General features: G+C 37.2%; 1 protein-coding gene across 6 annotated transcripts in view; it reads left to right on the plus strand.

Moving 5' to 3' along the window:
- The window catches only part of ryr2a (ryanodine receptor 2a (cardiac)), a 276,684-nt gene that overhangs the window by 210,463 nt on the left and 42,659 nt on the right, over positions 1 to 23,562 (plus strand). For all 6 annotated transcript variants that reach the window (XM_073918938.1, XM_073918939.1, XM_073918940.1 and 3 more), the window contains 5 exons: positions 14,114 to 14,194; positions 17,626 to 17,714; positions 18,841 to 18,969; positions 20,114 to 20,218; positions 20,304 to 20,385. In XM_073918938.1, coding sequence (XP_073775039.1) covers positions 14,114 to 14,194; positions 17,626 to 17,714; positions 18,841 to 18,969; positions 20,114 to 20,218; positions 20,304 to 20,385 — 486 coding nt within the window. The remainder of the gene's footprint in view (positions 1 to 14,113; positions 14,195 to 17,625; positions 17,715 to 18,840; positions 18,970 to 20,113; positions 20,219 to 20,303; positions 20,386 to 23,562) is intronic.

Raw genomic sequence — 23,562 nt, forward strand, 5'->3', positions numbered from 1 at the left:
TCTTTTGTTAAACATGGAAGAAAATATTTTGAGGAATGCTGGGGTCCTGTAACCATTGACTTCCATAGCAGGAAAAAAAACTAAATAGTATGGACGTCAATGGTTACAGGTTTCCAGCATTTTACATTCTCTCTATCGTCTGTTGAATGCAAAAGAAAAAAAATTGAAACATGCTGGAAACCTGTAACCATTGACCTCCATAGTAGAAAAGACAAATACTATAGAAGTCAATGGTTACAGGTTCCAGCATTTCTCTTTCTTTCTTTCTTTCTTTCTTTCTTTCTTTCTTTCTTTCTTTCTTTCTTTCTTTCTTTCTTTCTTTAGTTCTTTCTTTCTTTCTTTCTTCTTGTTTCTTTCTTTCTTTTGTTCTTTCTTTCTTCCTTTCTTTCTTTCTTTCTTTCTTTTTCTTTCCTTCTTTCTTTCTTTTTTTCTTTCTTTCTTTCTTTCTTTTTTCCTTTCTTTCTTTCTTTCTTTCTTTCTTTTTCTTTCTTTCCTTCTTTCTTTCCTTCTTTCTTTCCTTCTTTCTTTCCTTCTTTCTTTCTTTCCTTCTTTCTTTCCTTCTTTCTTTCTTTCTTTCTTTCTTTTGTTCTTTCTTTCTTTCTTTCTTTCTTCCCTTCTTTCTTTTTCTTTCTTTCTTTCTTTCTTTCTTTCTTTCTTTCTTTCTTTCTTTCTTTCTTTCTTTCTTTTTCTTTCTTTCCTTCTTTCTTTCTTTCTTTCTTTCTTTTTCTTTCTTTCCTTCTTTCTTTCCTTCTTTCTTTCCTTCTTTCTTTCTTTCTTTCTTTCTTTCTTTCTTTCTTTCTTTCTTTCTTTCTTTCTTTCTTTCTTTCTTTTGTTCTTTCTTTCTTTCTTTCTTTCTTTCTTTCTTCCCTTCTTTCTTTTTCTTTCTTTCTTTCTTTCTTTCTTTCTTTCTTTCTTTCTTTTTCTTTCTTTCCTTCTTTCTTTCTTTCTTTCTTTCTTTTTCTTTCTTTCCTTCTTTCTTTCTTTTGTTCATTCTTTCTTTTTCTTTCTTTCTTTCTTTTTTACTTTCTTTCTTTCTTTCTTTTGTTCATTCATTCTTTCTTTCTTTTTCTTTCTTTCTTTCTTTCTTTCTTTCTTTCTTTCTTTTTTTCTTTCTTTCTTTCTTTCTTTCTTTTTTTCTTTCTTTCTTTCTTTCTTTCTTTTTTTCTTTCTTTCTTTCTTTCTTTCTTTCTTTCTTTCTTTCTTTCTTTCTTTCTTTCTTTTCTTTCTTCCTTTCTTTCTTTTTCTTTCTTTCTTTCTTTCTTTCTTTCTTTCTTTCTTTCTTTCTTTCTTTCTTTCTTTTTCTTTCTTTCCTTCTTTCTTTTTCTTTCTTTCTTTCTTTCTTTCTTTCTTTCTTTCTTTCTTTCTTTCTTTCTTTCTTTCTTTCTTTCTTTTGTTCATTCTTTCTTTCTTTCTTTCTTTCTTTCTTCCTTTCTTTCTTTTGTTCATTCTTTCTTTCTTTCTTTCTTTCTTTCTTCCTTTCTTTCTTTTTCTTTCTTTCTTTCTTTCTTTTTCTTTCTTTCCTTCTTTCTTTTTCTTTCTTTCTTTCTTTCTTTCTTTCTTTTGTTCTTTCTTTCTTTCTTTCTTTCTTTCTTTCTTTCTTTCTTCCTTTCTTTCTTCCTTTCTTTCTTTTTCTTTCTTTCCTTCTTTCTTTTTCTTTCTTTCCTTCTTTCTTTCCTTCTTTCTTTCTTTCTTTCTTTTGTTCATTCTTTCTTTCTTTCTTTCTTTCTTTTGTTCTTTCTTTCTTTCTTTCTTTCTTTCTTTCTTTTGTTCATTCTTTCTTTCTTTCTTTCTTTCTTTCTTCCTTTCTTTCTTTTTCTTTCTTTCCTTCTTTCTTTTTCTTTCTTTCCTTCTTTCTTTCCTTCTTTCTTTCTTTCTTTCTTTTGTTCATTCTTTCTTCCTTTCTTTCTTTCTTTCTTTCTTTCTTTTGTTCATTCTTTCTTTTTCTTTCTTTCTTTCTTTCTTTCTTTCTTTCTTTCTTTCTTTCTTTCTTTCTTTCTTTAGTTCTTTCTTTCTTTCTTCTTGTTTCTTTCTTTCTTTTGTTCTTTCTTTCTTCCTTTCTTTCTTTCTTTCTTTCTTTTTCTTTCCTTCTTTCTTTCTTTTTTTCTTTCTTTCTTTCTTTCTTTTTTCCTTTCTTTCTTTCTTTCTTTCTTTCTTTTTCTTTCTTTCCTTCTTTCTTTCCTTCTTTCTTTCCTTCTTTCTTTCCTTCTTTCTTTCTTTCCTTCTTTCTTTCCTTCTTTCTTTCTTTCTTTCTTTTGTTCTTTCTTTCTTTCTTTCTTTCTTTCTTTCTTCCCTTCTTTCTTTTTCTTTCTTTCTTTCTTTCTTTCTTTCTTTCTTTTTCTTTCTTTCCTTCTTTCTTTTTCTTTCTTTCTTTTTCTTTCTTTCCTTCTTTCTTTCCTTCTTTCTTTCCTTCTTTCTTTCTTTCTTTCTTTCTTTCTTTCTTTCTTTCTTTCTTTCTTTCTTTCTTTCTTTCTTTCTTTCTTTCTTTTGTTCTTTCTTTCTTTCTTTCTTTCTTCCCTTCTTTCTTTTTCTTTCTTTCTTTCTTTCTTTCTTTCTTTCTTTTTTTCTTTCTTTCTTTCTTTTTCTTTCTTTCTTTCTTTCTTTCTTTTTCTTTCTTTCCTTCTTTCTTTCTTTCTTTCTTTTGTTCATTCTTTCTTTTTCTTTCTTTCTTTCTTTTTTACTTTCTTTCTTTTGTTCATTCTTTCTTTTTCTTTCTTTCTTTCTTTTTTACTTTCTTTCTTTCTTTCTTTCTTTCTTTCTTTTGTTCATTCATTCTTTCTTTCTTTTTCTTTCTTTCTTTCTTTCTTTCTTTCTTTCTTTCTTTCTTTCTTTTTTTCTTTCTTTCTTTCTTTTTTTCTTTCTTTCTTTCTTTCTTTCTTTCTTTTTTTCTTTCTTTCTTTCTTTCTTTCTTTCTTTTTTTCTTTCTTTCTTTCTTTCTTTCTTTCTTTCTTTCTTTCTTTCTTTCTTTTCTTTCTTCCTTTCTTTCTTTCTTTCTTTCTTTCTTTCTTTCTTTCTTTTTCTTTCTTTCCTTCTTTCTTTTTCTTTCTTTCTTTCTTTCTTTCTTTCTTTCTTTTGTTCATTCTTTCTTTCTTTCTTTCTTTCTTTCTTCCTTTCTTTCTTTTGTTCATTCTTTCTTTCTTTCTTTCTTTCTTTCTTTCTTTCTTTCTTCCTTTCTTTCTTTTTCTTTCTTTCTTTCTTTCTTTCTTTTGTTCTTTCTTTCTTTCTTTCTTCCTTTCTTTCTTCCTTTCTTTCTTTTTCTTTCTTTCCTTCTTTCTTTTTCTTTCTTTCCTTCTTTCTTTCCTTCTTTCTTTCTTTCTTTCTTTTGTTCATTCTTTCTTTCTTTCTTTCTTTCTTTCTTTTGTTCTTTCTTTCTTTCTTTCTTTCTTTTGTTCATTCTTTCTTTCTTTCTTTCTTTCTTCCTTTCTTTCTTTTTCTTTCTTTCCTTCTTTCTTTTTCTTTCTTTCCTTCTTTCTTTCCTTCTTTCTTTCTTTCTTTCTTTTGTTCATTCTTTCTTCCTTTTCTTTCTTTCTTTCTTTCTTTTGTTCATTCTTTCTTTTTCTTTCTTTCTTTCTTTCTTTCTTTCTTTCTTTCTTTCTTTCTTTCTTTTGTTCATTCTTTCTTTTTCTTTCTTTCTTTCTTTCTTTCTTTCTTTTGTTCATTCTTTCTTTTTCTTTCTTTCTTTCTTTCTTTCTTTCTTTCTTTCTTTCTTTCTTTCTTTCTTTTGTTCATTCATTCTTTCTTTTTCTTTCTTTCTTTCTTTCTTTCTTTTTCTTTCTTTCCTTTCTTTTTCTTTCTTTCTTTCCTTCTTTCTTTCTTTCTTTCGTTCTTTCTTTCTTTCTTTCCTTCTTTCTTTTTTTCTTACTTATGCTATTATCTACAATAGCTCATTACATTCCTATTATTAAGAAATTGGTTATTATTAATACTTATAAAACACATATTCTACATGATATTATACTACATCCCCAATCTTATTTGATACCTAATATCTACTGCTTTAATTGCTATTAATAAACAGCAAATTAGGAATGTATTGAGTCAAAATCATTGTTCATATTTTATTGGTAGGGGGAATTGTACCTTCAAATAAAGTGTGACTGAAATGGATTATAGAGTATATTAGTATTATAAAAGTATTATAGAGTATATATAAGGAACATATTTTATATAATATTATATTACATCCCTAATCTTACACCTAATACCTAAACTACTACCTTAATAGCTATTAAAAGGGACCTATTATGCACAAATTACTTTAAAACACAGTTTTGTGGCATTAGTGTGTGAATATAAGCAGCTCCTAATGGTAAAAATGTGCTCATTAAAATTTTCTTATAATCAGACTTGATAAAAACCATCTGCAGAAACACTTTGACATTCTCCCTTTGCACGTGTCATCAGAGGGGAAGAGCCCGCCCACTACTGACCATCTCTCCCTCATTAGCATAGGACCTTAGTCTTGGTTTTAAAGCTGCCACTATGCTGACACACAGGCATTTGTAGCTTCGCGACATATGCCAAAACGACACAATTAGCATTAAAGCCTAAAAGGGTCATTTTCAGAGAGGTCGATCACACTGAATGCGTCTTTTACGTTGAGAGGTGCCATTTTAAAATGATTTGGTAACGGCTGCGAACGTTTTTCCAAGCTGCTTATGCGCTCTGCGCGTCTTGCATTTTCACTGCTTGCTGTGCTTCGCGTTTTAGCCGTTGCTGGTTGAAAAAAAGTAAACTCTGAGTGGAAAAAGCGCGTTATTTCAGTCACGTCTGGTTCATTATCCAATCAAATGAAAGCAGAGTTGGGGTTTCCGTTAAGTGCTTGCAATGTTTGTGTTGTCAAGACTGCTGTCTAACTCACAAATCTTGAATTTTTACTATATTATTACATATTAAAATTATACCAATTTTAACAGCCACACTCTTGCACAATACCCAGCTGAATCAGTTTTTGCCTAGCGGCATAAAATGCGCACCGGGCTTATTTTTTCTCGTCAACAAAAAAGGCAGTGCGGTGCACCTCACATTTTTCTAACAGAAATCCCGTTCAGTGTGATGGGCCTCCTGAGAAATCATTATTTGTGTGGTATTATGAGCTTAAACTTCACACACTCAAGAGACATCTGAGACATATTTTAAACCTTAAAATGCGGCATATTATGTTCCCAGCAAATGAGGAGTTTATTAAAGCTAAATCACAGTTAATTGTATATTATTAGCGAGAGTTGTACGTTATAATAAAGTGTGATTGAATAGTCTCATAAGAGTAACATTTTAGTTTCTTCTTAGAGTAATATATTGGATTATTTTAAAGTAACTATTAAGTTGCTAATGATTGACAGTCGGAATTAGGGATGAGTGTAAACACCAGACTGCACATGGTTTTCAGTCATCCCTGCTGAAAAATTCAGCTTAAACCAGCCTAGGCTGGTTGGCTGGTTTAAGCTGGCTGACCAGTCTGGTTTTAGAGGGGTTTTGGCTGTTTTCAGCCTGGTCTTAGCTGGTCAAGCTGGAAAATGACCAGCTAAAACCAGCTTGACCAGCCTGGTTTAAGCTGGACATAGCTGGTTTTGGCTGGGCTCCCAGCCTGGCTAGACTGGTCAAGCTGGTTTTAGCTGGTCATCTCCCAGCCTGACCAGCTAAGACCAGGCTAGAAATGTCCTGGTTTTAGAGGGGTTTTGGCCATTTGCAGGCTGGTTTCCAACCATTTCCAGCCTGGTCTTAGCTGGTCAGGCTGGGAGATGACCAGTTAAAACCAGCTTGACCAGCCTAGCCAGGCTGGGAGCCCAGCCAAAATGTCCAGCTTAAACCAGGCTGGTCAAGCTGGTTTTAGCTGGATTTAGCTGGTAGTTTTCTAGCCTGACTAGCTAAGACCAGGCTGGAAATGGCTGAAAACCAGCCTTGAAATGGCCAAAACCCCTCTAAAACCAGCCTGGTCAACCAAATAAAACCAGCCAACCAGCCTAGGCTGGTTTAAGCAGTTTTTTTCAGCAGGGATCCAGTGTAAATCAGAGTGTCAGTAGTTGCAGAAACTATCATCATGGTCACTTTTCACATTTGCGTGCTTCTCAGCAGTGTAAGTCGTAATATTTGGCAAAACTCAGAGCGCAGTGAATGGGAGAGAACAACAAATCATTTGTTTACAATCCTGTTTGCTGAAATAATAAAATAAAAAACCTCCACCATGGTGTTATCAAGACTTTCAGACGAAAGATAAAAATAGTGTGAGACTGATAACGGCAGCCAGAAGAGAGCATAATGTCAGATTTACTGTCCTGCCCCCATACACACTGCATGACACACACCTCACACAAGCACTCATTTGTTTTTGTTTTTTCATGCAAATATGATATAATACATACATACACATGTTCAGATGCTTCAAAAAATGTAAATGATAAAAAACTTTCAATGATTTAAGGTGATGATGATGAATAAACTTGTGAAAAGGGACCATTGCGGAGCGGTTTGAGTCAGTGGGCGGGTCAGAAGTCTGTAGCTCCTCCCCTTCCTGTCAGTGGCCATTGGCGCAGCGGCTGGGTGTTTGGTTAGGAGCGTGTGTCTCTGTGGTTTGTTCTGGTCCAGCTGCTCTGATGATGATGATGGTGATGGTGATGGAGGTCTCAGCAGCAGTAGTCCCAGTCTCTTCCTCTGATGGCTCTGAGCTGTTCAGTTGTTGTGGTGTGCTGTCGTTCCTGTCGTTCTGCTGTTTCCTTCACTCCTCCTCCTTTATGTTGATGGTCAGGCTGTTTCTTTGCCTCCTCCATGTTGGTTTTGTTCTTTTCCGAGTGATTGTTTTTGTGTTTTTTCTGAAAATAATCAGTGTTGTGTTTTCTACCGTATCATCCATCTGCATATATGTTTCTGGTTTCATCATGCGTCATCCATTCAGTTTTAAAGCTGGTGGGAATGATGGACCAGAGGAAGTCTATAACCAAACCACAGATCTCTGTGATATGATCAGTATTGTGTATTTACATGTGTTCCTCTCATAATGTGCAATGTAGCAGGTGTATCTTGTAGTATTTATGTGCATGCTTCATTTAAAGTGAATATTTCTGAAGTACTTCAGGCTTCTGTTCTGGTTGATCATCATACTGAAGCTCAGCTGAAAGTGTGCTTTCTTTCTCAGTCGCATCTCAATTATAAGAGTCAGTGCTCTACATAGACAGCAGCTTTGAGGTTTCATTTAAATGTTTTTAGTACTCAGTGAATTATAAGTGCTTCCTTTTTTTCAAAGCACTTTGGCATTTCAAAGCACATTTTTCATTTTCAATAGTTTTATTGTATTAGAGAAGTCATTGTATTCTTTAAGAGTGCTTTATGTAATGTTTTGACTCCAGTTAAGCACAAAAATACCATATATTTTCCAGATATTTAAAGGTGCAGCCAACACAATCTCATGGCAATTCGTAACTTTTTGATTTAGTGGCTAATTCGTATGAATTCATACTGTCTAATTCATACAATTTAGTACGACTTGCTCATCACCCAATGACAGTTGGGGTTAGGGGTGGGGTTAAGTGCCACGCCTCCTTTTTAAAATCGTACAATTTTCGTAAATTTACAAAAATTTCGAAAATATTCACCCAGTGGTTGAACTAGGTATTGCACTCCTGGATAAAAACAAATGCAAGTGCAGGTTGCCAGACTGTAGACCAACAGGAGTAAGCCTAACTATCGAGCCTAAATGCTAATATATAATAATAATAATAATAATAATAATAATTCCTTACATTTATATAGCACTTTTCTGGGCACTCAAAGCGCTTTACATAATGGGGGGATCTCCTCATCCACCACCAGTGTGCAGCATCCACCTGGATGACGCGACCGCAGCCATTTTGCGCCAGACCGCAGAGAGTCGAGACCTCAGTTTAACGTCTCATCCGAAAGACGGCGCTCACTGAGCAGTATAGCATCCCCGTCTCTATACTGGGGCATTAGGACCCACACAGACCGCAGGTTGGGCGCCCCCTGCTGGCCTCACTAACACCACTTCCATCAGCAACTAAGCTTTCCCATGTGGTCTCCCATCCAGACACTGACCAGGTGCAGCCCTGCTTAGCTTCAGTGGGCGACCATGTGAGAGTTGCAGAGAGCTAGCTACCGGCCGAGATTAGAACATATATCATGTTCTAAATAAAAGCGAAATATGCGATAGAACGAATATTTTTTCATATTAAATGGGAGTTTTTGCTCTAGCAAACTCCTCGAATTGATATATCAGAAACGTATATTAGAAATCATTTACTTTTTGCAATTGAAATTTTGTCTATGCGACCTCAAAATATATTTGGGAACATTTGTGCGAGTGCAAAAATTGTTGCCGCAGGACCAGTTTTCACTGCAAAATGTTCAACGTATGCGCGTATTTAGGAGAAATTAACGCAGAAAGCATCTTTGCACCAAGAAACACCAAGCTCAGCGCTCTGAAATGAATTAAAACAGTCGTCATGTCAACTTGCTGCAGTAAACAAATCCCACAATGCCTGCCCCGCTCTTCTCATTGGCCCACTGCTCTAGAACGCCCCATTCGAACGGGGCTTCAGCGTCAACACTTGACTGAAGGCGTGTCTGAAGTTGGGGCTGAATCAATCATCATAGAAGCGTTAGCCAATGAAATTCAGTCAGCAATTGGCCACTGTATAGCTGGTGTATTTGCATACAGCTATCTGATTGGCTGACGCTTCCGTTGGCACTTAGTTAATCTAGTCCCAACTTCTGCAGCAAGCAACGCCTCTGAAGCAGCGCCGACAGATCCACAATCCAGTTCAGCAACGCCTGACGTCACCTATTCAAAGTGAATGGGAAGCGTTAACGCTGACGCCACATGTGAATGGGGCGGAACAGAACGCAAATAGATTGGTTAATATCAGCTGTCATTCACTCAGTTTAGATGACAGGGAGCTACAACTGCGAGAATGTAAAGGTCTGGATACGAGAGTATGAAAACAACACTGACAGATTTAGTTTTAGAAACCACCTAAAGTTACAAATAATGGCACGTCTTATTAGTGATCATGTGCTGAATGTTAACCCCCCATTTACACATTTCAAAGAGTGGATAAAAGACTTCCAGTGGGTGAAAGTGCGCTATTAAAATGACTAAGGCCAATCACCCTGAAGCCGGTGGGACGGAGTTTTGAGGTAACAGTGTTTGCCACATCTACGCATTTTAAGCACAAAGTGTTCTTATGTAATTTAATCCTTCATTTAATCGTCACGATGCTGTCACACTGCAAAAAGTGCAAGAAGTTTGTTTTGTCCGTAGTCTAAATATCTAAAATTTCTTATATCAAGAGAAATTTTCTAGACAAGCAAAACATATTGCTTTTATTTGAGAAATAATATGCCAATATTAAGTGAAATTATCTTTAAAACAAGCAAAATAATCTGCCAATGGGGTAAGCAAATTAATCTTGTTTTTTCTTTTGACGTAAGATTATTTTGCTTACCCCATTGGCAGATTATTTGACTTGTTTTAAGAAAAAACTCACTTAATATTGGCATATTATTTCTTAAAACAAGACAATATGTTTTGCTTGTCTAGAAAATTCTTCTTGATTTAGGAGTTTTTAGATATTTGGACAAGATACAAGACAGAAAATCTAAGCAAGAAAAGCATTATTTGCAGTGCAGTTGTGCGACTGCACTACGTTCACTATCTCAACAGAGCATGCATTCACTGAGATTAAACTATTGCAGTGGGCGAAATCAGATTTTTTTGGGATTGTCGGTTTTGTTTAGTGTTGATTTCAATTGCATAAATCTGTTAATATGAAACTTGTAGTATTGGTGCTCATAATTGTTGGTGGGTGCGCTTAAATTTTGGCTGGTGCGCCTACATTTTTTAAGTTAGGAGCGCCGGTGCTACCAAGCAAAATGGTTCATTTCGAGCCCCCTACTTGCTCTACAAACACGTGTGTGTTCATGACTATACAAATAAAGTAGAATGATATAAGAAGAAAAAATCAGTTTGCAACATCAAGCAGCACAATTCAATTCATTTTTATTTCTATAGCTCTTTTACAATGTAGACTGTGTCAAATCAGCTTAACATAGAGGTTCTAGTGAATTAAAACTGTGTCAGTCCAGTTTTCAGAGTTGAAGTGTGAGTATGGCCCCAGCGGGTGTTCAGGCTGGCCCACGGTATCAATGCAGAGACTCGTCTGTCACTGGGGTCTTTCAGGATTCAGTCTGCACAATCTCTAGAGGCCTTGAGACGAGTACAACCCAAGCTCATTCTGAAAATGTAGTCCCGCGGACGTTTCTGAAGAAAGCGCAATACGTCCCGGGGGGTACGTACAGCCGCATTTATTTTTTTCAAGCGAACGCTGCGGGGCGGTTTGACGCTGTTCCCTTTCGCGCTTGCCTTACCTCCTTGTGGAGATCTTCCCCGCTGCAACCCGTTTGTCCACTCAGCTCAGCGTGTACGTCGGCAGGCTCGAGATGCAGAGCGGAGTCGACCACGTCGACCGGTTTCGAGTCCGGGGAAGAGCAGTTCCAGCAATCAGGTAAGACAAAAACAGAATCCCAAAAAGTAAGTGAACGAGTTTCGTGACAGGGTGAGAACGCGGCAAAATCCGAAAAAGCGGTAGAATAAAAAAAATCAGGGCTTTTATTTTTTTGGACGGCTTTTGTAAACTGTTGCTCGGGTTTAGGGAAGCTAGCGGGCGGGCAGGTCGATCGGTAAAATTGGTTGGGTTAAGGGAAGGAGGAGGGCGAGTCGGCCGATTGGCCGGTTGCGCAGTCAATCATTCGGTCAGTCGGACGGCGGCCTCCAGCGGGTTCACGCGAGAACAGCTCACGCTCGCGAGAGGCATCTGAGGTGCGAAAAAGCACGCAACAGCGGCCTCTCGCGGATTCGCGAAAACAAAAACTGCAGCCGTACGTACCCGCCGGGACGTATTCCGCGGTCTCCAGAAACGTCCGCGGGACTACGTTTCCACAATGAGCCTGGGTTGGATGAGTACCCCTAGGTGGAAATAGAGAATAAAAATTATTAGCGGGGCTGCTTTTGATATTGTATTTAAACAAGAGATATTAAATATCAATGCAAAAATGAAGTGCTATTTTAAATTTGGACCACAATAACTATTTCAACCACTTGGTATCAATCCTAAATTCTGCACCTTTAAATATTTTTAATGTATTGTATATTATACTGCTTCAGAATTTGTCTTCCTTGTGTCATCACTTGTTGATTCATCTTATCATGCTGTCTATGTAGGGAACTCACTACAATCTAACAGAACTGGTCAGATACTGTATTAAGGACATTAAAGCACTTTCAGGTCGGCTTGTGAGAAGAACACGTCTGTGTGATTTTAAGGATATTTCATAGTTGTGATGCTGGTGTTCAGGGCTCAAATACCGTGAGCCGTTGTGACCGGAGTGGCTCTCTGTCTGCAGACGTCTCTCTCTGTCAGATACACGATTCATTTACTGGGCTTTCTGGGATTTGCTTGTGTCTTTGGTACGATACCAGCTCTGCTAATTCACAATCAGAGCTAAAACCGATGAATTATTATCTTGAGTTGATGCATTTATACAACTGTGCATGCAAAAACATACTTCAAATGGAGTAAAAACAAAACATTGTTATTGGGTTATTACAATTAACTTGCTGCATATATTTAATCTGCAATGGGTATTATTATAATAACACGGAGATAACAGCTAATGTAACATTTAGAGCTGTTAAAATGCTTTGGTTGAATGAAAAATGTATTAAAAATGACATTTGATAATCAGTGATAACACATTATGGCAATGTCTCATTTTTTAACATGAGGTATTTCCACTGATTGGCATTATCTAATTCTTCCTGCATCATTTATTTAATTAAATATTCGTTTTAAGATTAATTCATGCATTTCTTTATCAGAAATTATTGAATATTGCATTTTGGAAGTATGCTGGTAATGAATAACTAAGGTTGACAAATGAGACTTGTTGTTGTAGTGTTGTCTATTGATTTTTAAAATGTACAATGCTCAGCATAAATGAGTACACCCCCTTTTTAAAATGCATATATCTGCGAATATATGTTGGTGCATTTAGACACAACAGTGGTATTAAACCGTTACATCCATATATAAAGATAAGGTCATCTAACAACTCAGATAATGCATTAAAATTCAAATGAGTTCTTGCAAAATAAATGTAAATTATTAACCAAAATGTTTTTTTTTTTTTTTTTGTATTTAATAGCGTATTAATTATTTCATAGCACCCCAGGATATTAATTTGACTGTGCTGATTTTTAAAGTTCGGTTTCTTTATTAGATTTGTTCCAGTTTTTGTCTTTGATGCTAACTAATCTGATGTATATATGAGCAATATCACACTCATAGCAGCTGATATGTCTGTATATCAGCACTAGTGGAGATGTGCATTTGCTCAGGCCACAGGCCGAGTGCCTCAGTGCCCCACCAGTGCTGATATACAGCCATATGGCACTGCTAAGAGTGTGATATTGCGTTTATACAAAAGTTTGATGGCATGATCATGTGTATATAAAAAAAAATCAAACATGGAGAGTCTCAAAAATCCTTTTGTAAGATGAACTACTTCCTTCATTCATTCACTTCTGCAGCTGACGTGAGAACAGCAAAAACCGCTACCCATTCACCAACGTCACTTAAGAGCTAGTACATGAATGATTCTCTAGCGTAATGCCTAAAGTGATGACAAAACAGCTGATTTTGCCCACACTTTAAGGTTATATGGCTGAGCAGCTTGAAATGCCATAAGTAAACACCTTAATTATATTATTGTCTATTAAGGCAAATAACTAGACTACAGACGTCCATGTAAGCGTAGTCAGGAGTGTCTTCAAAGTAAATGAAAGATCCAGAAGGGCATCCTGCTGATTTGATTCAGAAGCTCTTTTTTTGTCAGACAGGTATAATCAGGTATACAGACAGGTATAGTCCGGTATACATCCGTGCTACAATAGCAAGGTGAAAGTCATCATAACTTGCATAGAATAGACCCAGCTCCCAACCCAACTTTGAGAATAAATTAACGATATTTTTTTTTAATTGCGCAATTAGAGTCTCTCGTTAACCCAGATAACGACCCACCGCTACTATAAACACCGCACTACAATGTACAAAAGAGAGAATTGACTTAGAATGTCACTTACCCGATCTGTAATTATATTTTTTCAGCTGTAGTTTGAAATTACGCTGAGAAAATGCAGTTTTTCTCCCCTAAGGCATTATGATGCATTCTCTGTTGCCATCTTGTAGCAGAACGTCAACAGTCTTTGCTCTGCTCAGTATGACAGGCTGATAGCCATCAATGTGCTGAATCTCAGATATGATAAATATTTAAAATAGGCAATCCTTATAAATAAACTGCATAGTTGCAATCTAAACAACTACATTCTCGCCTAAACGAAGCCTCAAAAGTGCATTATGTTGTCCAACAGCTGCAATATTTGACTGTAGTTCTCTGCTTGCCACTCATGTGGGCAGACAAGGGTGAAGAAGCTGTACAAGTGCTGATATTACTTTAATATCTCACGGCTGTCAGCCAATCAGGTTCGAGAACCAGACAGAACTGTTGTATAAGCACAAATATAATATTGTAAAGCATCATATTAAAAGAGAGATCTGTAAGAGGTGTACTCATTTATGCTGGGCACTGTATATTTGATGCACTGAATGCTTTTGTATCATGCACTGAATTAGTACATCTCTAAATTTTACTTTAGCTTTGATACTTTCTATGAATCTTAAAATGTGTGCATAACATGTCACATTTTCTGGTATCGTACCATTTGAAGGAGCATTTTCGTTGTATATTTCAAATGAAGTCACCTTAATTTATATTATACAACTTGGACTGCTTCAGATAAATAAACTTTGAGCAACTAAATCAATGTTAATGCATCTAATACAAAAACACAGTAAAGCTGTGTGTATACCCATGAGCCCATGCTCCTGCTGTCAGTGAGTGTGTGTGTGTGTGTGTGGTCTGACAATGGACGTCTGCTGACGGGAGTGTCGCCCCTCTGATCGTCCTCATGCCCAGAGCTCATTACAGTGTGTGTGGCTCAGTGTGTTCACACACACTCATAACATCTGACTCTGCTGCCGCGCAGGTGAAAAGGTCATGCAAGATGACGAATTCACCTGTGACCTCTTCCGCTTCCTGCAGCTGCTCTGTGAGGGACACAATTCAGGTGCGTCTCACCTGCACACACGTTCATTAACACTTCAGCCTTCATCAGTGTCAAACCATACAGGAGTCAGTTTAGAAAACACAGGGGAAACTGCGATATTGTCAAAGATTTGGGGAATTTAAAGTAACTGTGAATATATTGTAACGTGTGTTTTAGTTCAGTGACATTTATTTGAATTATCAGTGTCATAACTAAACTCTCTATAACATCAGAAAGGTCCGACCCTTCCTATCTGAACATGCAGTTCAACTCCTTGTTCAAGCTCTTGTTCTCTCCAGACTGGACTATTGCATCTCTCTACTAGCCGGGCTTCCAGCTAACTCCATCAAACCTCTTCAGCTGGTCCAGAACGCAGCAGCACGAGTGGTCTTTAATGAACCTAAACGAGCACATGTCACTCCGCTGCTCATCCGTTTGCACTGGCTGCCAGTTGCTGCTCGCATCAAATTCAAAGCTCTGATGTTTGCCTACAAAGCGACTTCTGGCTTTGCTCCTTCTTATCTGCTCTCACTTCTGCAGATGTATGTGTCCTCCAGAAACTTGCGTTCTGTAAATGAACGTCGCCTCGTTGTTCCATCCCAAAGAGGGAAGAAATCACTTTCCTGAACTCTCGCGCTCAATCTGCCCAGTTGGTGGGATGAACTCCCTAACTGCAGCAGAACGGCAGAGTCACTCGCTGTCTTCAAGAAACAACTAAAAACTCAACTATTTAGTCTCCACTTTCCTTCCTAATCTGCAATTGCCTCTCTGGCTCCACCGCTAACGGTATTACAAAAATAATTACTAATGTTTTGCTTCTTACACTTTACATACCTTAAACTTGCCTACAGCACTTATTCATTGTTGCACTTATAGTTGTGTAAGTTGCTTCCTTGTCCTCATTTGTAAGTCTCTTTGGATAAAAGCGTCTGCTAAATGACTAAATGTAAATATAAATGTCATGTGATTCCTCCAAAATCATTCTAATATGGCGATTTCTAATGTAATGTGCATTTATATAGTGCCTTTGGGTGATTTGATGATCTCGAAATATACTTTCAGCTTTAATAACAGCTCTGCTGCTTCATGTTTTTGTGTAATCTGCTACTTTGGAGCCAGATCAGTCTCAAAAGTAATACATTTACAAAATAAAATGTATACTGTACATGCACACCACAATTCACATTTACAAAATCCAGTTGGTCAATTTAGTGAATTCACACAAGTAAAAATTCATTCACATGTAAAAATCATAAATATATTCGCCAAATGAATTGAATTTGTAAGGCAACATGGTGGCTCAGTGGTTAGCACTGGGTCTTGAGTTTGCATGTTCTCCCCGTGTTGGCATGGGTTTCCTAGGGGTGCTCCGGCTCCAGTCCAAACACATGCGCTTTAGGGGAATTCGCTTAACTACATTAGCTATAGCTTATGTGTGTGTGTGTGTGTGAATGCGAGATTGTATGGGTGTTTCCTTGTACTGGGTTGCAGCTGGAAGGGCTGTGTAAAACTTATTAAATGCACATTACATTACAAATCGTCATATTAGAATGATTTTTGAAGAATCACTTGACACTGATGATGCTGATAATTCAACTATATGTCACTGAAATATACTACATTTACGATTTATTTACAGCTACTTTGAATTCCCCAAATCTTTGATAATGAATGAATTAATTAATTAATTAAATTCGCAAAGTTTTGAACTTACAAATTGTATTTTGTAAATGTTAATTGTGCTGTGGCTGTATGAACTGTATTTTGTAAATGTATTATTTTTATGACTGATCTGGCTTCATAGATGCATCTTATTTTTCAGGATGCATGGATGAATAAAAAGTTTGAAATAGCTTTTTTTATTTTTTATTTTAAATAGAATACTTTGTAACATTAGCTATGTTTCCATCCAAAGATGTGAATTAGATGTATGTGCAAAACAGTAAAGCAGCGGTTCCATCCAGTCAAAGTGAAGAACATCATCACTTCCCGAAGAACTGAAGCAAATATCAGACAGACAGATTTGCCACTGTGGTGTTTGTTCTCCTCTAATAAATAAGTTGTCCCTCAGAAGATGAAGATGAAACGCAATTAATATGATGGTTTTTAGAGGCTTAAGACAGTTCTGAAGGGAATAATAATAACAGAATAATAATATTGAAGCACTGTGATGACAGAGGGCTGAGGCCTTTTACTATCAGCACAACAACATTTTCGATCTGCAACAATGGAAAGCTGGAAACATGGAAATATGCAAGCTCAATTAATTTACGCAAAGTCCCTGAAATCAGTCCCTTATATCATCACAGGATCTGTTAACTAAACTAAATCACATGTTTGATGCGCATACTGGTATTTAGTTGGTGAATCTGTTTCCATCGTAGTTTATTCACATTATTTCTTATAAAATAAGGGTTTTTCCTACAAATATGAATTAGAGCATCTTCTTCTGACTACAAAGCCTGTCTTTAATTCATATTTGTAAATACTTTTTGTATTTGTTTCTTGTATTAATAAAAGTCAGGTTTACATTCATTCATTCATTTTCTGCTGCTTTTTCGGAGCTGGGTCACGGGGGCAGCAGTATTAGGAGAGAACCCCAGACTTCCCTCTCCCCAGACACTTCCTCCAGCTCCTCCAGGGGGATCCCAAGGTGTTCCCAGGCGAGCCAAGAGACATAGTACCTCCAGCGTGTCCTGGGTCTTCCTCGATGCCTCCTCCCGGTGGGACATGGCTTAAACACCTCCCTAGGTAGGCGTCCAGTAGGCATCTAAAACAGATGCCTGAGCCACCTCAGCTGACTTCTCTCGATGTGGAGGAGCAGCGGCTCTACGACGAGCTCCTCCCGGGTGTTGGAGCTCCTCACCCTGTCTATAAGAGTGCGCCCTGCCACCCTTCAAAGGAAACTCATTTCGGCTGCTTGTATCCGAGATCTTGTCCTTTCGGTCATGACCCAAAGCTCATGACCATAGGTGAGAGGAGGAACGTTGATTGACTGGTAAATCAAGAGCTTTGCCTTTCGGCTCAGCTCCTTCTTCACCACAACGGGCCGGTATATCGACCGCATTACTGCTGCCACTGCACCAATCCGCCTGTCAATCTTATGTTCAATCCTTCCCTCACTCGTGAACAAAACCCAGAGAAACTTAAACTCCTCCACCTAGGGTAATGACTTTCCTCCAACCTGGAGATGGCAAACCACCTTTTTCCGGTGGAGCACCATGGCCTCGGACTAAAAGTCGGATTTCAAATATTTTAAATGCATTTTTATGCAATATTGTGAAATATACATAAAAGTAAGTAGATGGAAACATAGCTACTGTATTTTTATATTACCCTTTTGAATAAAAGAGTTTGTGTGTTTTCTTAAGAATAAACAAATAAATCATGTTTAGCCGAAACCCTATAATAGTGCCAGATCACAGTTTAATCATGATGTGTCCATACGTCAGATTTTCAGAACTACCTGCGAACGCAGACGGGTAACAACACCACGGTCAATATCATCATCTCCACGGTGGATTATCTGCTCAGAGTCCAGGTGAGCCAGTCCTCCATCAGCACATCTGGATCAGATCTATTAGCCCTCCTGAATTATTCGCACATGTGTATTTTTCCCTAATTTTTGTTTAACAGAGATTTTTTTCAACACATTTCTAAACATAATAGTTTTAACAACTCGTTTCTATTTACTGATTTAAATCTCTGTGTTATGATGACAGCACATGATATTTAATAATAGTAATAATAGTAAGACTTAACTATGTTATTTAGGGTGAAGTTAAGGTAATTAGGCAAGTCATTGTATAACAGTGGTTTGTTCTGAAGACAAAACAAATAATGCTAAAGGGGGCGAATAATATTGACCTTAAAATGGCTTTAAAAAAAATTTAAAGCTACTTTTATTCTAGCCGAAATAAAACAAATAAGACTTTCTCCGGAAGAAAAAAATATTGTAGGAAATACTGTGAAAATTCCTGAATCTGTTCAACATCATTTGGAAAATATTTTTAAAAAGGAGGGTGAGTAGGCGCAAATAGCCTAGTGGTTAGTGCGTCGACACATAGCACCGAGGTGCTCGCAGTGACCCGAGTTCGATTCCCATCTCGAGGTCCTTTGCTGATCCTTCCCCAATCTTTGCTCCCCACACTTTCCTGTCTCTATATCTCCACTGTCCTATCAATAAAGGTGAAAAAAATGGTTCCACTTTATATTAAGTGTCCTTAACTACTATGTACTTACATCAAAAAATAAATACAATGTACTTACTGTGTTTATAATGTATTTGAGAACACGTGTGGTGCTTTTGAGTTGGGCGAGAGGTTGGGTTATGGACAGGTTTGGTGGTATGGGTAGGTTTAAGGGTGGGTTAAGGTGTAAGGGATGGTCAACAGTGTATTTACAAATGTAATTACAGAAGTTAATTACAGATGTAATTACATACATGTATTTAATCAGGCATAAGTACACAATAAATACATGTATTTACACAATAAGTACATTGTAACAAACTATTAGTTCCTGTGTAAGTACATATTAGTTAAGGCCACTTAATATAAAGTGGGATCAAAAAAATATATATATATATAAAAAAAAGGGAGGGCGAATTATTTTGACTTATTTTGACAACTGTTTATATGACACACGTGTGCTCTGTGTGTCCTCAGGAATCCATCAGTGATTTCTACTGGTACTACTCTGGGAAAGACGTCATTGACGAACAAGGACAACGCAATTTCTCCAAAGCAATCAATGTAGCCAAACAAGTCTTCAACACTCTTACAGAGTACATTCAGGTACAGTGCACTTATTTAAACCTATTATGCCAAAATCACTTTAATAAGGGGTTTGAACACCGTGTTCTGTCAGCAGTGTGTGAATATAACAACGCAATCTCACTGCAATTCGTAACTTTTTGATTTAGTGGCTAATTCATATGAATTCGTACGATCTAATTCGTACAATTTAGTACGATTTGCTCATCCCCCAATGATGGTTGTGATTGTGTGCCACGCCTCCTTTTTAAAATTGTACTTTTTCGTACGAATTAGCCACTTAACTGACAAAACGTAAAATACTTACGTTTCCTCGTGAGATCACTCTGGAATATAGCCATCCTCTAATAGTAAACATGAATTAATTCAGTTTTTTATATAAAAACTTGATAAAAACAGTGATTTGACATTCTCCCTTTGTCTGTGTCATCAGAGGGGGAAAGCCCCGCCCACTAGTGCCCATCTCTCCCTCATTAGCATAAACAGCAGCCCTGAGTGAGAAGCAGCCGTCAGTCCATTCTCCTTTAGACTGTTTGAGCTGCTGAAGATAATGTCAGCATAGACTAAGAGGATTATAGATGTGGAGTTTTAGAGGAAGCTCAAATGAACGGCGACAGGAGTCTCCATAGACTGACAGAAGCATTAAGCACACACTGACACTGAAGCACACATTTTAACAGGGATATTGTTAGTCCTGTTTTAAATATGCTGTACTGGTGATGCACAGGCATCTGAAATTCGATTCTGTCAGTATTTTAATTCCATGACAGATCAGCTGATAGACGCATCTTTCAAATGCTCCTGTGTCCATATAAGCCCTTTTGCACACCTGTTAGCATTAGAGCCAATCACAGCCAAATCTGTTGAGATCGGGAATGCAATAGCCAATCAGCAGTGCTCAAGAATCCACTCAGGAGCACTCGGAATGAACACAGGAACACTTTCACATTATCAAATGTCTGACAGAAGCAAATAGACTGACATATCTCATACAATGACTCTGCACACATTTTGACAGAGATAACATGAGTCAATCTGCTGCTATGATCGTGCACAGGCATCTGTAGCTCCGCCCTCTTTTTAAAAGAGCACTCTCGTTTTAATTTAAAGCGACAGTCACCAGAACGCCACAATTTGGATTACAGTTTTATGTGTTTGCTTTCAGGGTCCCTGCACCGGGAATCAGCAGAGTCTGGCTCACAGTCGCCTGTGGGATGCGGTTGTTGGTTTCCTGCATGTTTTTGCACATATGCAGATGAAGCTCTCTCAGGTAAACATCTGCTTAATAACATCTGAATCCTAGTTTACCTGCTCTCAGGGCTTTTGCAAGTTAATGTGATATGCTGATGCTGCAGGACTCAAGCCAAATCGAGCTACTGAAGGAGCTGATGGATCTTCAGAAGGACATGGTCGTGATGCTCTTGTCCATGTTGGAAGGTGAGTTGACCAGAGTGAATAAATAGTTCATGATCAGGAATATGTAAATGTGAAAGAAGTGTTGGTACCTTGCTATCGAAGAAAAAAAAAACATAGTGGTCACTGAAATAACTTGAAACAGAAACAAAAGTGACGATTAATCAAAAATGGCTGAAAATAAATGAATAAAAATCAGATATTGCTTTTGAAATGTGGATTAATAAAGGCAAACCAATGAAACTCACCTGGACTAAGTTGAAGGGTACCAACAATTTTGTCAACATGGCTTTAAAGGGTCTTAAGTGACCTTTTAAATTTAAGTTTAGCTCTTAATTTAAGAAAAAAAGCTACTTAAATGGGTGTGGAAAGCTGAACGCAGCATCTTGTAATCTGCCATACTGACAAAAAAGAGGTAAAACCTGAAGAAATGAAATATTTTAATATAATTACTCTCTGGCGCTGGAGTGTTTGAAAGCCGTGTCTATCACCATTTGAATGCTGTATCAATCAGCTGATAGCCGCAGATTTCAAACACTGAACTGTTCGCTTTTAGAACTGCTGTAAACCTGTGATCATTAGAGCCAATCCCAGTCTTATCTGTTGAGCATATGAACACAATAGCCAATCATTGGTATTCAGAAACCTACTTAGCAGCGCTCAAATTGCAAGCTGGGAATGCTGATATCATCACATTTGTTTTAATTGCCAGTATAAACTGGCAGATGTGGGACTTCTGACAATACTCCCATGTTCCATTATGAACGCCTAACTACTGCACAGTCTTACTTGTCTTAGCTTAACTCAATTATTTAGAATCAGCTCTTCTTATAGCATAAGAAAACCCAGTCTCATGAATATTAATTAGACACTGGCCCATCAACGACATATTCACAGTCCCTATGCTACATCAACACCAGTGGGTGTCACTGAAAAATCAATCAATCAATCAATCAATCAATCAATCAATCAATCAATCAATCAATCAATCAATCAATCAATCAATCAATCAATTAATAACTTTTATTTATATAGCACTTTACCTCAACCAAGGTTGACCAAAGTACTTTACACAAGTAAAAGCAAATTATGCCACACAACATAAAAAGCATACAATGCCAAACAATACAAAAAATATCAATAAAATACAACAAAAATTAAAACACAAGCACACAGTGTCAGCGTTGTGCATTAAAAGCCATTTTAAACCAACCCAGGCTCATTCTGAAAACGTAGTCCCGTGGACATTTCTGGAGACTGCGAAATACGTCCTGGGAAGTACGTATTTTTGCAGTTTTTGTTTTCGTGAATCCACGACTGTGTGTGCTTTTTCGTATCTCAAATGTCTCACAAGTTCCGTTCGTGCCCGTGCTGTTCCTGCGTAAACCCACCAGAGGCCGCTGTTGGTTGACCGTCTATCTGACTGACTGCATGACTGGGCAAGCAGCCAATCGACTGACCACCCTCCTCCTTCCCTAAACCCAACCAATTTTACCAACGATTTACAAAAGCCGTCCAGAAAAAGAAAATCCCTCGTCTGATTTTTACCACGTTTTCGGATTTTTACCGCATTCTCAATCCTGTTATTTACACGTTCATTTTATTTTTGGGATTCTGTTTTTGTCTTACCTGATTTCTGGAACTGCTCTTCCGTAGACCCGGTCGCTGTCGTTGTGGACAACAAACTTGTTGCAGCAGGAAAGCCCTCCACAAGGCGGTAAGCGGTCAGCCGGTAAGCACCGAAAGTAACGGCGTCATACCGCGCCGCATCGTTCGCTTAAAAAAAATTAAATGCAGACCACCGAGTCATAATTCGCGGCCTCCAGAAACGTCCACTGGACTACGTTTTCAGAATGAGCCTGTGTTGTTTTAAACAAGGGGGTCTTAAGCTTGGCTTTGAAAAGTGGCTGGTCAGTGATTGTACGAAGCTCAATAGGAAGGGTATTCCAGAGTCTAGGACCTGCCACTGCATAAGAGCAGTCACCCCACTGCTTGTATCTTAACCGAGGGATTTCAAGCAGAAATTGGTCAGCAGATCGCAATGCTCTGCTGGGTTTGTGAACAGTGGCGCAAAAAGGGGGTATGCAGTATATGCGGCGCATAGGGGCGCCACACATGGGGGGGCGCCATTGTGCCAAAACTATTTTTGAAATTATCCTTACTAAAAGTTTCAAATAAAAAAAATAAATAAATAAATATGTTTTGTTAAAAATGTTTTTTTTTTTGCATTTTGTATGAGTATAATATTGTATTTTAATAAATAAAAAATTATACCATGAGTTGCATACGTTGGCACACACATTTTAATTCAAAATCAACACAATAACATGCAGTCGCAGAGCCAAGTGTAAAGTGTTCATGTAAATGTAACTTTAGATTTTTTTTTACAATTTTTATCAAAATAAAACTGTCAAATCATACATACAGTACAGTTGAGGTCAAAAGTTATAAGATTAATCTGAATTTTTTTCTTTATTTATTATTAATTATTTAATTATTTTGCCTAAATAAGAGGGATCACACAAAATGTATGTTTATGTAAGTACAGACCTATTTCACATAAACCGATATTTCAGATAAAATATTTGGATTAAAAATTCACCTATATAAATATTATATACTTGATTATAATGATTCTTAACCCTGTTAAAGTTGACACATGAACAAATTGTCCGAATATTCACATTTTTTGGAACTGAAATGTTTTTAATCCTTCTATCAAAATCCATTTTATACAATATACATGTTTTAATAAATTTATTATGTGTCATATTGATACATCAGGCCTTTTGGTAACTTTTTTTGTTCAAAACTATTTTATTTTAGTTACAAAACTTGAACCCGCATACCTCTCAGTATATGTGTAGTTGCGCCCCTGTTTGTGAATGTGCAAGTTTCGCGTAAATAAGTAGAAGCAAGGCCATTGACGGCATTAAAAACGAATCAAAAGTTTAAAATCAATTCTAAACGTAACAGGGAGCCGAATTGGTGTACTATGTTCGTTTTTCCGACTGCTAGTTGACATGCGAGCAGCAGGATTTTGCACATGCTGCAAATAATGAAGACATGACTGTTAACTCCAACATAAAGTGCATTACAGTAGTCCAAACGCCAACTAACAAAAGCATGGATGACTTTCTCAAGATCACCCTTGCCCAGGCAGGGCTTGACTTTAGAGAGAAGGCGAAGCTAAAACTTGCT

This window comes from Danio rerio, chromosome 12, assembly GCF_049306965.1.
Source record: "Danio rerio strain Tuebingen ecotype United States chromosome 12, GRCz12tu, whole genome shotgun sequence".
Taxonomy (NCBI): domain Eukaryota; kingdom Metazoa; phylum Chordata; class Actinopteri; order Cypriniformes; family Danionidae; genus Danio; species Danio rerio.